Source organism: Streptopelia decaocto (genome assembly GCF_964273445.1).
Source record: "Streptopelia decaocto genome assembly, chromosome: 4".
Taxonomy (NCBI): Eukaryota; Metazoa; Chordata; class Aves; order Columbiformes; family Columbidae; genus Streptopelia; species Streptopelia decaocto.
Genome location: NC_138658.1, coordinates 1,376,985 through 1,392,185, shown reverse-complemented (window position 1 = coordinate 1,392,185; position 15,201 = coordinate 1,376,985). Strand labels below are relative to the sequence as shown.

At 51.5% G+C, this 15,201-nt stretch overlaps 1 protein-coding gene across 3 annotated transcripts in view; it reads right to left on the bottom strand.

Moving 5' to 3' along the window:
- Positions 1 to 1,933: 1,933 nt before the first annotated feature.
- The window catches only part of SLC20A2 (solute carrier family 20 member 2), a 46,370-nt gene continuing 33,102 nt past the window's right edge, over positions 1,934 to 15,201 (bottom strand). For all 3 annotated transcript variants that reach the window (XM_082050641.1, XM_082050640.1, XM_082050642.1), the window contains exons 8-11: positions 14,560 to 15,148; positions 7,204 to 7,389; positions 6,455 to 6,539; positions 1,934 to 2,497 (exon numbers count right to left, since the gene is read on the bottom strand). In XM_082050641.1, coding sequence (XP_081906767.1) covers positions 2,333 to 2,497; positions 6,455 to 6,539; positions 7,204 to 7,389; positions 14,560 to 15,148 — 1,025 coding nt within the window. In that variant the 3' untranslated portion in view covers positions 1,934 to 2,332. The remainder of the gene's footprint in view (positions 2,498 to 6,454; positions 6,540 to 7,203; positions 7,390 to 14,559; positions 15,149 to 15,201) is intronic.

The following is a 15,201-nucleotide window of genomic DNA, read 5'->3' as shown; positions in this document are numbered from 1 at the left end:
TCCTCTCGTCCCCCGCTCCCGGTGCCCGCTCCCCCTGCGCCTGCTGTATTTCGAGCAGCACTTCACCCAGCGCCCCGTGACGGGCACCCTATCAGCGCCACAAACAAATAAAGCATCTCTGGTGGGAAACAGAAGCCGTCTTGTCTGGAAGTGAGGAAAGAGGACCCGTCAGCTTCGCCGTGATAAGGCGTGAGTGTGAGGGACATGGCGCACGCGGTTTCCATGCCGGGGATCACCAGGGACCGCGGGAAGCGGTGGAAGGAGTTGGGCATGCACAAAAGTATCCAGAGCAGAACACTGGGGCAGCTTCAGGTGCTTTTCCAGGTTTCCACAGGAATCAAGGGGGCTCTCAAAGTTGTCTCACAAGCTCATGAGATGATCATCCATTACAGAGTACACCAAGGTAACGTTTTCAGGTTACCCTTCCTGCAGTTTTCCCCTCATTTCCGGCCTGAATCTCCCTCCTTTAGTTTAAAACCATCACCCCTTGTCCTGTCACAACAGGCTCTGCTCAAAAGTCTGTCCCCATCTTTCTGATTGGCCCCTTTTAAGCCTGGAAAGGCCACACTAAGGTGTCCCCAGAGCTCCTGTTCTCCAGCTGGACACCCCATCTCTCTCAGCCTGTGCTCCCAGCAGAGCCCTCGGCTCTTCTGAGGTCCCTTCTGATCCTGAACATTCTGTGATTCATCTTGGTGGCCTCTGGACAGGACACCTGCCCCTCCTGTCCTCCCTCCGGGTGAACACGATCAATGAGTAATGACCTGTGGTGGCTGCTGGCACTGTGCCACCATGGCCAAGCAGTATCGGTGTCACAGCCTTGAACCCGCGGTTTCCATCAGATGATTTGAGGCCCCGAGCTTTTCGGGGCTTTACCGGCTGCTCCGCTCGGCCCGTCGGTCCCACCCGCTCCCAAAGCTGCTTATGCCCCCCCGAGTTCCAGAAGGGGTTGGAAACCAAGCGCCACGGTGCCGTGGTGATGGGGACGATGTTCACAGAACCCCCGCAAGGACGGGGTGTCTGGGCAGCTTTCCTGCGGCGGCCGAGTGACCCTGAAAAACCCGAGAGGCAAACAGTCATAGGGGCTGTTTATCTTTTTTTTTTTTATTAAAAATTTAGTATGAATGACCAATGGAAAAGTCACAATGGAGTACCAAGAACATTTTATCAAAATTTTTAGCAGCATTTAAACAGTAATAGATTCCCAGCCTCCTCCGGGCAGCCCTTGTCCTTTACCTCCCACCCACGAGAACAGTAACTCCCACCCCAAATGTGCTTCCAAAGCCGGGCAGGGGACGCCGTGGCCGCTTCCCCCCCCGCTCCCCCGAGCTGCCGCGGGAGAACAAACCCCATCCTCCCGTGGGAGGCCGGCAGCGATCCTTTCCGCCCAAAATCAGCGCTGAACCCCCGTCCCACCAGCTGCCGGCCCTGGCTGCGCTGGGGGTCGCTGTGCCCCCCCCAGAGCTGCGGCTGGAGGGACAGAACACGGGGAGACCGACGGAACGTCCCCCGAGACGCGGAGGGGAAGGTGGAGGGTGAGATAACGTCAAATGTAACGCACACAATGAGGTCGGCGCCGGGGAGGCCCGTGGTGTGCCCACCAGAGGAACGAGGACGAGAACTGACCTTTCGCGTGTGCTTGCTTTTTGTTTTTAAGTTACATTAAGACACGAAGAGCACAATCCCAGCCTTGCCGGTGGACGCGTGGTGAAGACAACATTAAATTAGGGGTGGGGAGAACACAACACAGGCCCACACAAGTAGACAAGGACATAAGGTCGGCAAAGCTATTCCCCTGCTTCTTTGGTACTTCCGAAACTTCCTTATCCAAAATATAGAAGGGAAATGCACCATTTAAAAGTTACCGTTTGTAAGTATTTACACAGCCATAACCGTCACGCTATGATACACACAGATCAGTATGATATGGACAAAGTTATTTTATGAAAAGCACTTCTGCACATTTTATTTTGTTCCAGTATCTCGATAGCTTTTAAAAAACCCCACGTTATGCAGTCCTGTACCTCGCTTCTGCTCATATCAAAGGACAAGAAACATTTCCTAACCCATACTCTTCTTCAAAAGATTAAAAAATCGCCACCAAAATGATACACTATGTACAAATTTTACTAAATATTAAATTCTAGGCAATTATTTTCACCCCACTGATAATATAACTTAGGTGTTGTTACCTACTATATGCATATATAATTTCTTTAATATGTAAGAAATGGCACCACATCACCATGTCACCAATATGACACATCGTTATGTACAGCAGGTCAGGAGTTAGATATGGAGGGTGGATGCTCCGGGCTGTCCCGCGGGAGCTGGCTCAGACGTAAGGCAGGATCCCGTACATCAGCAGCGCCATCACGCCGGCGCTGAACAGCCCGGCCACCGGCACCGTCACGAACCAGGCCAGGAAGATGTTGCGGAACAGGCGCCAGTCCACGGCTTTCTTGGAGCGGATCCAGCCCACGGCCACCACCGAGCCCACCTGGGGACACAGGAGGGGACAGGGCGTGAGGGGGGGCCCGGGAACGCGCCAATGCCAGCCAGCTGATACCAAGCGATGCTCGGGGATAAGATGTTGCGCCAGGGCAGGTTGAGGTTGGATTTAGGAACAATTTCTTCCCCAAAGGGCTGTGGGGCATTGGAACAGGCTGCCCAGGGCAGTGCTGGAGTCACCGTCCCTGGAGGGCTGGACAGACGGACATGAGGTTCTCAGGACATGGGGCAGTGGGTTATGGTTGGACTCGGTGATCTCGAGGGTCTCTTCCAACCAAAGTGATTCTCTGATTCTAGAAGATGACAAGGATGCTCTGTCCTGGCGGCTGGCACGAGGGGACACTTCTAGGCTGCTCTAACCTTGTTTTTTTTTCAAGGATCTCCTGTTTTTTATGGGTCTCAGCATCAGCCAAAGGAGACTGGACGTCCTGTGTGTTTTCCTGCGCCTCGGCAACCTCGGCGGCTCAGCCCCCAGCAGCGCCAGCAACGCAGGAGGGGACGGACAGACAGACGGACAGCGCCGGGTCAGACCCAGCGCAGCCACCACCTACATCAGCTCATTAGTCCGAGCCCAGCACGTTATTTTTTAAGAAAGAACTGGATTGAGAAAACACAATTCCAGTGCAAAAATTAGGCAAAAATGTCACCGCTTTCTTCCTGCCCTGGAGGGGCCTGCGGTGCCATTTAACAAACACAATTAAATCAGCGCAACTCCTGCACAGGGCCAAGCAGAAGAGGTAGGAAAGGAATATCGTGTTTGGAAGGAAGCGGAACTCCAAGAGGCAGGTGGGCTCGTGCTCCCCGAAATGTCTCCTCTGTCCCGTGTCTGCTTAATGTACAGTCCCTGCCTATAGAACAGGGGCTGACCCGCGTGCGGAGCCAGGAACCGACCAGTGCTGGGAGCACAGGGAGAGGCAGGATGGGGATCTCGAGTCCTTCGTTAACACCTATTTAACTTGTAATGATTGCTTAACGTTTATTTTTGGAGAAAAGAGTTCTTGGTGGAAGAGCCTATTGCCTTAGGACAGCAAGACTCTCAGAAGCTCCTACGACAGAACAAAGGAAAACTAAAACTTGATATTTTAGGGCTGAAAATGCCTTGGCTTAGAAAAAAGAATTTAAAAGTGTCCTGACAGAGGAATGAGCCCAATATTTTGAGGGCGACTGCAACACCGTGCCAAAGGACTGCTGTGAAATTACCTGAAGGATGCGTGTGGCAGGAAACACAATCTGAGGGAATAAAACTAAGGGGGTGGTTTATTTTTTCAGTCTAAAGCTCGATCCAATAAGGAAATCTGTCAGTGACTACGTAATCCAACACACCGCAAAGGGACAACGTGCTCTGCTGTATTTCGGAGGCGTATTTAGGAGGTGAAGCAGCATCTTGCCCAGCTGGGGGGGAACCCCCCGCTCCTGCCTGTCTCAAAGCCAAGGAAAGAGTGTTTGGTTTAGGCTTTAGGCTCGGCTTTCCATTTCGCATGTCCCGAGCATCGCGGTGCCCGGCTGTCCCGACGAGCATCGCTCCCCGAGCCCAAACATCTGAAATCTAAAAGGTATCAGCGGCGATGGCATTGGTAACCTGTTTTAAACACCGTTCGGGTTTAGTTTATTAATAGTGATTTTGATGGACTAGGGTTAGGAGAGCAGCTAAAACTCGGGTGTAGGGCAGCTACACCGTCTGCGCAATTTCAGATGATGTCTACGTGGAGATCTTGGCTCGAAACCAGTGCAGTTTGCCTTCAGGATGCTCTGCGTGAAGCGCCACAAAACCGCTGCCGGCCCCGTTGGTCCCGTGCGTGTCGCAGTAACGCACACGCCAGCGCTCCGTCCGAGCAACGCGGAGGATGTGTGCTCAAAACCCCCAAAATCGTAACAGCAAAACAGAGCTGACAGGGTGAGCCCGGCAAAGTGGCTTTTGCACACAAAAAGCGTTTATGTCCTGCACTCCGATTGGATCAGAATGCGAAGCCGTTGGGCCTGTTGCAGCTGAGAAATGCCTGTTTATTCCTCCATCTGACACCTCTGCAGTATCTTCCTCACACGCTAACGCTTCTCTTCCTGGTACCAACCTCCAGTTCGCTGCACGTCCCCTCCGAGACCTGAAAACTGCAGCCCAGAGCTCTCCTACATATGGGTCTCCATTTTTCACTATATCCTGTTGTTTCCCCCCTAACCCTAACCCTAACCCTAACCCCTAACCCTACGGCGTTTCATGCTGCTCCTTCGTTGCCATCAGTTTATCTGCCTGTTGCACATTTGTTTCAGTTTTGCTGTGGGGCAAATGTTGGCGAAAAGCCCAATTCCCGCTCCCTGATGCTCCCATGCTCGCTTTGAACCCGTTTTCTTTTTGATTTCTAGGGCAAACGGATTTTCCTGCTGATTTTTAAGAGGGCATTGCTGCCTCAAGGGCTGACTGCATCTTCAGAGAGGCCATTTTCCTATGGAGTAAATGACATATAATAGCTCCTTTATTCTTCCGCCAGTCCCTCAAAGAAAACAAGGAATATATCTGCTAAAAATACTTGCTTTATCTTGTGCCAATCAGCCAGGATCTTACAGCTCAAGACCTCGTGCTGCTGAGACACAGTCGGTTACAATGACGTGACATCCTGGAACAGCCTAATCCTATTGCCAAGTGGATCTTCCCATTAAGAGGGATCCATCTAATTAGACGCAGCGAAGCGCAGGGAGCAGAGCAGACTAACCGCATTAACTGCTTTTATGGGAGGCTTTTTAAAAACGAATTATTTTGTCCTGCGGTCGGAAAAGCGCAGCCTTTAACTGCGGCGACTCAATTAATCCCTCCTAATCCCGCCCTTTGTTACCCGAGCGGCCTTTCCGAGCAGCGCAGTCTTGGCTGCTCCTCAAAGAGTGGGAGAAAGAAATGATTTTGCTGAAAAAACGTTTCTTTTTTCCTAGAAAAAGGGCCAATTGAACCAACTCGGGGCGTTTTGCAGGATGTGTGGATCTCAGTGGCTCGTTCACTGGAAACCAGGTCAACAAACCAACCTTGTTCAAAGAACTAATCGCAAGGGCCGGATTCTGTAGTGTAATGCACAAAAGTGAGGACAAATCGGTTTAAAAGAAGAGAGATATTAAAATATTAGCGATGCTTTTCATACAGGCGGCTCTCAAATACGTATAACCGGAATCACACAAACTACGTGTCTACGTGATTTAATTAACGCTATATTAGTTCGGTATGATCATGTAAGGTTGAAAGACGTTCCAGACTTTTGTGCAATGGCTCGCAATGCTGACTTGGTGTGGCTGCATTGCACGCTGAAGGCAACCTGCAGGAATCGCTATCGCTCGTGCTTTGTTACGGTCGGACCTAGCGATGTGATTTACTGATGGGATCACTGCAAACTCCAATACCTTGCAATGGGTGGAGCTTATTGGAATACCCACATTTGAGGCTACAAGTACCGTTAGCGCACACATTACTTCAATGCAAAATCCACTGTGAAGAAATAAAAAACAGACAAAAAAGACAGATGGAAAACCCGTCGTACGAGCGTTATCTGCAGGAAATCCCATGCCATGCACTTATCAAGAGAGCGGATATAAATGATGAGTGGTGTGCAGCCTCTGAACACGGGAGAAACGCCGCCCGACCAGCTTCAAACGGCACCGGAGGAGGAAAACAGCTTCTTCCCTCTCATCGCTCGCTTTAAAATCGAGCCTAGGGTTTTCTAAGCAAGCCTACGGAGTCCGGGCTCCGCTGGCCGCCGTGCCCAATTGCAGCAACTTTATGCCACAACTCCAATGCAATTTTTAGTTCTTTTGTTTTGCAGCCTGATTATTTGTCTCCCCGCCCCTGGCTGACCCTCGCCTGCCGTTGTGTTTTCCCCTCGCCGTGCCGTTATCCGCCGGCCCGGGCGGCACGTTTGAAGGCGAACATCCAGCCCACCCCGGGCTGCGGGGCCGGGCGAGGGCTCCATACCTTGCAGTGTGTAGTACTGACTGGAAGTCCAACATTGGAAGCTACCACAACTGTGAACGCCGAAGCCAACTCAATAGTGAATCCACTGCGGGAAGCATAAGAAAACACTTCACAATCACTCTTTGCATCCGCTCGGGCTGATACCGTGCAGCGTGCCCAAGTCTTACCTGTCTATTCTTCGACTGTTTTATCTCCAACTGAGTTTTTTTGGTCATAGGAACAAGTTAAGAGAACAAGGAAGGGCTGAATTAGAGGGACAGTAAGGTCTAGTCATCATGGCTCACCGCGTCAGGGACTTGTACTAGTCTACGCTGCGGTGAATCATGCCTAATTAGTAATTTGGTTAAGCAGCAGCAGAGGTCGAGTATGCATTAAGGATGAAATTTGCTGTAACGAATACTATGGTTTTAATAAGCCTGAAGCACACTGGGAAAGCCACCGTCATCCTGCCGGTTCCAAATGCATCTCGTGCTATGTGGGTGAGGTCACCAGCAGGAGACCCGGCTCACATAGACCTCTACGCCTTGAACGCATTCGGTATGAGTCCACAGGGTTATCCTGGGTTTCCTTTCTTTCCCATTCTTTCTTTCTCTCCTTTTTCATTATTTTTAGAAAGATGGAGAAGTCGAAGCCGGGTTATCGTTAAAACCAAATCACAGCATATCCAGCAAACTGCACTACAAACAAAGGGCAACTTCTTGGCGATTTGTCCCAAGACTGCACGACCGTAAGGAGAACGGTGCACCTACCTGGACGGCGTGATGGGAGTGAGGTCTTTACCCATGGTCTGGATAACTCTTCTGCCCCAGACCCAGAGACCCACGCAGATCCCAACGCCCCCGTAGAACAGCAGCCAGACGGGGGTCGACGCTTCTTGCATGACCCCACCTTGCTCGTAGATCAGCCAGAGCGCCACGAGGGGTCCGATGGCATTGCTGGAGAAACAGAAGAGCAGCACCCTGGTTACAGAAATGCAGATAACTGCCTTGCAAGAAGCGTCTTATTTTCTACGTGGTCTGACTTGGCCCCTTCCCGCTTGGCAAGGCCACAGCGGAGCATTCTTATCGAGCTGCTTTCCCAGCTGTCACTTCACCACTGATAACTACAGCGAACGCTGAAAGGAACTGCTCTTTTACAAAGGGTTTCCTGCAATGTCAGAGTTGGTGATGCCTCATTGTGCCTGTTCTGGGGAAACAAGCAAACAAACAACAATTTTCAGTACTGCGCTGAAATGATCTCAAAGTTTTCTAGTTCAAGATCTCTGCATCTTTAAGGTTCAAGTCTTAAATTAGCTCTTGTTGTCAGAGAGGGAAATAGTGAACGGAATTACCATCCTAGACAAGAAGATACAGACATCATCTACTCTGACACCCTGGAACAGCATTTACCGCAACAGATAAAAGCATAAGCTGCACTTGGGTCTAAACCCTCAGGAGAAGAGCAGAGCAAGCCTGCCCAGTGTCATTCCAACCTCGTCCCGATGTCATTCCAACCTCGTCCCGATGTCATTCCAACCTCGTCCCGACCGCCGCACGGCCGGGGATCCCCGCTCTTTGTAAAGCGATGAGCAGCGCGGGCGGCAGCCGCCTCGCCCGCCACGTTGAGCTGCTGGTCTTGCTCCAAGGCAGGCGGACAGACTTAGAGCCGGTTCTAACGCCAGCGCCGCGCAGACCCAGCCACCCTGGCCCACAGGAATCCTCCACTTGCTTCAGGGGGCTGAAGACACTGGGTAGCGATGAAGAACTAAATACACCAAAGAGCGAGCTCCGCTAGCAAAAATACTCTAAATATATACATATAAACACAAAATACTGTGCCTGAGTATGCACTGGATTTGTTGATTTTTTGTGCAAGTGAAATGACACTATGTGAAAAGCCCTTGGAGCCTGAATGCAAGAATTATTTTGCCCTGAAGGAAGAAGAGATTCTTGACTGAAGAACCATTTCTAGTATTTTTTAAGTTGACCTGAACCTCCTTGGCCAGTGTTTGCAGGTGTGGGTTAAATTCCTTGCACGTTTAAATACTTTATTGTGCAGAGAGAAAGGAAAGTAATTCACTGCACCTTCAACTGACGGATGCGGAAGGATGGACAAAGGCAACTAAAACACTGAATAAAGGGAAAACAAAACGGGTCATCCCTTTTTGTAGTGCTGTGTGACATGAGGACAACCTCACTCCTGAAAATAACAACAAGTACAATCGGAGTGAGCCCAGACACCCATTCCTGGCTATTCCAAAGAGATTACGGATGGATATTTGTCAGCCCCAATGTAACCGGGCAGACGGAAAAGGCTTCAAAACCTGCGGCAGCAAACTATGCGCTTCGGTACCAACAATCCAGTTTGAATTCTTCGCAAACGCTGCACCTCTGCGAATCAACCAAGCTTAATCCTTGAAGGAAAGGGTCTTTCCTTATTTGTGGCAAAGGCAAAACTCTGCTGACCTATGAGTGGCTCCGGAGGAGCCGAGTGGTTGGTGCTGCCACACAGACCAGAAGAGCCAACGCTGATGCCCCAGAGGTGGCACTGGTGACGCCTTCCCTGTAGGACAAGAGAACAGAGGAGCCCTGATCACAGAACCATTGTGGTTGGAAACGGTCACCGAGTCCAACCGTAACGCAGCCCTACGCCAACAGGGAACAGCGCCAGGAGAAGCTGTTGGGCCTGTCCACCACAAAGCTGCCAGATCTCTATGAACACTGTGACTCACAACGCACAAGGACGAGGAGCGTGGAACACATCAGCCTGCAGACATCACCACCCGCGTGGGCGACCAGGGGCCCTGGCGCCAGGACGGGCTCGTCAGCAGCAGGCAACCAGACCCGCCGGCAGAGTGAGAGAGAGCCAGCACACCAACAAATGAGAAACAAACCAAAAAGGCGTTGTTAGGTAAGAAACTTTGCTTTGAGACCCTCCGTGGTTAACAGATGGGGGACCAAGCGGCTGAACCACGAGGACACCAGCTGCACGGGGATGTGGTTTGCACCAGATCCCCCCGCGGTTCCACCTTGTTTGACTGGAGATGCTCCAGCAGGAAAGCAGAGCTCAGATCTGCCACGCGTTGGGCCAGAACCCACCTCACACGCCTGCTTTCAACAAGCGGTTCTTCTGCTTTCAACAAGCGGTTCTTCTGCTGCTCTTTCGCTCCTTCACCTGCCTCAGCTCTTACCTGGGCCGGAGCTACTTGTGGTCGTCTAGAGGGACAAGAAAGCAAGCAAGCAGCCCAGGGGCTCCAGATGCCTATCTACATCTATCCATACGTGAAACTGCCATTAGGTTCCTATGAAACCCAAGTGCTTTTGAGGATGTTGCCGTTTTATTTAGCTATTAGGTTTAAAAGCCAAGATAAGCTGCTCCCGTCATGGTGCTACTTGACTTTTGCACACCTAACACACATTTTTTCCACTGAGCACAAGAGGATGGCCATTACAAGTTAATTTCAGGATGAATGTATAAAACGTTAGGGCAGAACGCCTGGTCTGTCTGTGCGAGGTTTGTTCTCCGTTTCCCGGTGTCTGTGACCATCCCGCTGGCCCTGGTTGCCGGCAGGAGCGGGACTGTGCAGCGGCTGCTGTGCGGGGCTCTTCGCCCTTTCCAGAGGCACGAGAGAGGATTAAACACCACTTACAGAAACTCCTGCACTTGCAGACGTGTGTCAGGATGGTTTTTGGAGACCCCCGAGACGATTCCGCTCGCTCTCTCGACTAAAGGTGAACAGGCGCGACTTCTGTTGTCACTCTGTCCCGCGCCATTTTTGTAAAGCTGCGGTGAAAGACGGCATTTGACAGCGAACCTGGGCTATAAATAGGGGTTTGGCTTCTCCTCTCCCCTGCGAGACAGATAGTGTTACCAACCAAAAAAGAAGCCCACATGGAGCCATCACGAGGCAGGCTCAGGAGCCCTGCGCACCAGCTGACAGTTTTACGTGCCTCTGAGTCCCCAGTCCAGGCCCTTCTCTGGAGCAACCCATTTATATATTTGGTTTTTAATTAAGCATCTCTTCCCCAGTCACGGGGGGATGCCCTCAGCTGGATGCTCCACCACCAAACCCCATCCGACCTGTCATGAGATTTATGAACCAGCAACATCGCTAGTGCGGCACCACTTTGTGCTGGTAAACAGCGAGCTGTTCCAAAAGAAAACCGAACTGTACTTGAATTGAATTGAACGAGCTTTGCGTTACAAACTGCCACCTACACGCCACTCGATGGCCACGCGTGGATTCTCCGCTACCTGAAAAAACAGATTGTGTTTCAGCTTCAGGCATTCGTTATCGCCGATTAAAACCGAACCACGAGCAAAACAGCTGAGAAAGCGGTATTAGGCCTCCAATATGACAAATATAATTACAAATCCCCAGTCATTCGAGTATTTCCCAAACCAGGATTTCACAAGCGAAATGTTTTTCCAGCGGGATGATGTTTCTGAAGATGCTGCAATTAGGGCTGGAGACATCACCCGCTTGAGTGCGGGTGCAAGGGAGATAACGCCTCCATGTACCAACAGGAACAAACCAAGTCCTAATCTCCAGGGATCTCAGATTATGGAGTTTTACCCTGGTTCTGGTAACCAGACAGCTTTGAAATGGCGTGTACACGCAATTACAGCGCGTCGCAGCTGCGCCCCGTGACGTGGGAGCTTCGGTTGTGTTAACAAATCACGGATTTCTTCCTCTAGCTCGTAGCCACATGCTGTAAATGGTGGCCCTGAAACCCCCAAATTGTAGGCACCAAGGATTGGGTCCATCCCAGCATAGAATCATTTGGTTTGGAAGGGACCCTCTAAGATCGCCGAGTCCAACCGTTCACCCACCGCTGGCACTGACCCGTGTCCCCGAGAGCCTCATCTCCACGTCTTGAAACAGAAGAAAATCAGATTTCAGGCTGCCCTTGGTAATTGTAATGGACAGATTAAGTTCCTAAATATTGTAGGGGATTTTGACTGCAGCTCTCAGGGAGGGAATAAGAAATACCCATTTTCTGCTCCAGCCTTATTACGGCTCCGTGAGCCTCCCCATGCGGCCGGCAGACTGAACCCCACCGAGCTCTGTGTGCAGGGAGATCCGGGCGATGTTCTCGCCTTTCCCTCCGTTAATCCCGTTGCATTTGCTTTGGGAAGGGGGCACCGGCGAGTCCCGCGCCAGCGAAGCCCAAGGGGACACGAAAGGAGACATTCCCCCCCTGCACTTTGGGCAAAGAGGGATTTCCTGGTCTCACTTGCATCGCTTTGATTAACAATGAATTCCCTACCTGGGAGCAGTTCAGTTTTCCTCAAACCACTGAGACAATGTGTAGACATTTATTATAAATACTAAACTTTTTTACTATGGCTCTGAAATAGTTTTAGATCCTGTCTGCAGGAACGCAGCCCCTATAGTTGGGATAATGGGGAGGAGCGCAAGGCTGACGCTTTTCTCACCGCACAAACAGCAGATTTTAATCTGCAAACCTCCCGATGAGCCGCAGCGTCTGTCCGGGGGGCTCATCCCGCAAGAATTCAAGGAATAACCGAGCCCTGGAGTTGCTGGGGTCATCAAAAGCCTCCTCCCGTTCGCCCGGATGGGCTGTGGGGCTGATGCTTTCTCGTTATCTGGCTGCAACGCCGAGCTCTGGATCACCCCAATTCCTGCTGAACCAACGGGTATTTACAGAAAACAAGCTCAGCCCAGCTCACCACAGATGCCCCTAATGCCGGGCTGTGTGGAGAGCCGCTCCGCGCAGGCGCTGGGAAGCTGGCAGCTCTCCTCGCGTCACGCTCCTGGCCCAGGCCTTTTTTTCCATGCTGCCCTTTTCCATTCTCCGCTGCCCTTCAGCGACCCGACGCGCTCCCTTTGTGCGCGGCTGCCGGGACCCGCTCCCCCGGCGCCGCTCACTAAGCTCAATAACAACAACTTCTACCTTTTTGTTTCCCCCCGGTGGTTCTGCCCCAACACATTTAGCCGGGATTTTAAATTCTTTAGCTTCCACGCAGCCCATGTGCACGATAGTGTGACAAAGCTCCCGGCCCGGCTCAGTTAGTCCCAGCCCTGGAAAGGCTCCAGCATCCTTGACACAGCACACAGAAGCTCCGCGGCAGCAGGGATTTGGGAAGGGACGGTCTGAACAAAACACCCAAATACGGAATTACCGCGACTCCCGGTTTCTTTTAACACCCAGGGGCTCTGGGCTGCATCCCCACTCATGTCAGCCTGAACACAAACTGCAGCTGATACCAACATCAGTGCCTACGATGCTAAAAAGCTTCATCTTGGAAGAAACTGGGGTCTTGGCTACCCTTCTAATGACCTAATCCTGCAGTCTAAGGCACGATACTCATTTAACTGCTCCAGGCCCAGGGGCAAAGCCTGGACAAGGAAACACGGTGGATCACCATGTGATTTCTTCTGGAAGTGTTATCTGAACAACATGAGGCGTTTCTGCTGTATCACGGTTCAGTCCGTACCGTTCGCCGCTGCCCGTGCTCAGATATGCTCTCCAACAGGTCAATCATTTAACTACCTGCAGTTTCTTAATTTTTAAATTAGCTTCTAATTTTTCTCTGTTCGCTCCTGTCCCTTCAAACAGCCTGATGGAAAATAAATAGAAAACATGGGAGGAGAGCGAGTTCCAGGACGGGGAGTGAAAACGTAGGAGACAAGTCCAAAAAAAGAGACGTGGACTATGGAGGTGCTGCCCTAAATATATGAGTGAGGAGCTTAAACCAAATGGAGAGGCAAGTGGGATTTTAAGGATTGAAGGAGGAGGAAAAAATAGAGCAGCAGCTTGACAGCAGCACCTAAAATAAGCAGAAGGCAGGAGGGAGATGAGCCCCGGGTGGAAGATGAACAGCCTGGGCTTGCTCTGCTGCAGACACACGGACGGAAAGCTGCACTATGAGCCAGGTTCTGCTGCATTGTTTCTGAATAAAAACCACGCTGCCTTTCCAGCTCTGCAGATCTCTCTGCGACATGCGGAGGAGCCAAGACGGCCCCTGTGCTAGACTGAACGCTGGCCAAATGTCCGGCTATGCAACCCACGGACCAGTATCTGCACCCCAGGGTGATTGAGCTACTCAACCTTTTTGGCATACAAAGGGGGTCTTTCGCTTTTATTGCTCAGATGGAACTCAGTGCGGTTGCAAGGATGAGTTCCTGTGCGAACCAGGATCCCATCCTACACCCACCCATATGAATTTTCAGAAGGGGTATTGCCAAGGCAACGAGCCAGCCCAAACGGAGAATTCTGGGGAAATAAGGCTGTAAGATGCAACAAATCACACAGCACAGAGTCTACAGCTTGTCTTTCACGCCGTGCATCTCCCGCGAGGGTGCGCGCGGGTGAGCAACGCCAGCGCACACACAGAGGTGTAAAATGCTCCATCCCGAGCCTACATCGTGCGTCCTTCATTCACAAGTCGTGTACTTTGTGGAATAAAGCGGAGCCTGGCTTTGGAATGGAAAGAGCTTGGGCAAATGAGCGAAGAGACATTATGTTACAGGGGTCTGACCAGGCAACGTGTGCGTGGGATTTATAAACTTCCATAGGACTTGGATTTTAAGGCTTGTTAGATTTTCTGGGCTATTTAGTGATACGTCAGTATCACTCACGCAGTCCCAGACCCTCCTGGATTCAGCAAAGGGAGGTTTACAAGGGCTGCGGCACCCAGAACAAAGACACACTGACATTTTTGCCATGCAACAAGTCAAAGATGAAGTTCTGCTCATTACAAAAACAGCCTAAATCTCTCATTTGCTGATGGACTCCGATCTCGTAGATAAAGCAGGCTGAGAACTCTGGGGCTGTCCTGTTCACTTTAACACTGGTCAGCGTGCCAGGGGGCCTCAAAGTTTGCCAAAATTAAACCAGAATTAAAGTACTTACCACACAATTATTATTTAGCAGCGGATAGAAAAAATGTTACCGTCAAGAAACAAATAAACCATAGGTTGAGCATTCCAGCTCCTGGAAAGCACTGGGACACCAGCAGCACGAGTTTTGCAAAACTCAGCCCTGATTATCATCAGCCCACAGAAACCAATACACTTTCGGACCGGTTGTGCTGCCAAACCTCGCTCCGAGCACCTAAACCGTAAAAAACTGGTGTTTTTTGAGACCTCTCCCTCTTACCTGACGTCGTTACCTCCGTGGGCGAAGGATCCGAAACAGGCCGTTAAGATCTGGAGGAAGTGGAAAAGCAGGTGGACCTGAGACGTGTCTTTCTCCTCCTTGTCCTCCTCCACGGGGTCCACGGGCGGCCGGTTGGGATCCGCCAGCTCGGAGCCCAACTTCATCTCCACGCCGCCTTCCTCCGCCTCGATCTCCGCCTCGGCCACCGCGTTGCAGTAGCTGGAGTAGCTGTCGTAGCGAACCCGCTTCTTGGAGTAGGACACGGTGTCCCCCACCAACTTCTCGCTGTCCTCGGGGGCCGAGGTGTCGGCCGCCTTGAAGGAGGAGTGCACGGGCATGCCGCAGATGGCCGCCGTGTAGCACGTGTAGCTGTTGTTGCGCCGCAAGAGTTTGTAGTTGTTTTCTGGAGCGGGCCGCTCGTCGGCGGCCCTGTCCAGGTGTATTTTGTGGAGCAAGTCTTTGTACAAACCCGAGTCCTTGTGCACGGTGTGGTACACGTGGCCGTCGCTCCTCACCTGCCCGTCGAAGCTGAAGGTGCCGTTGGAGACGGGCGACTTGACCGAGGTGTGCGTCATGGAGAACGCCCTTCCTGCAACCGCCAGACTCACAGGGTTATTATTTCCATGCAGCGTCACAGAGCAG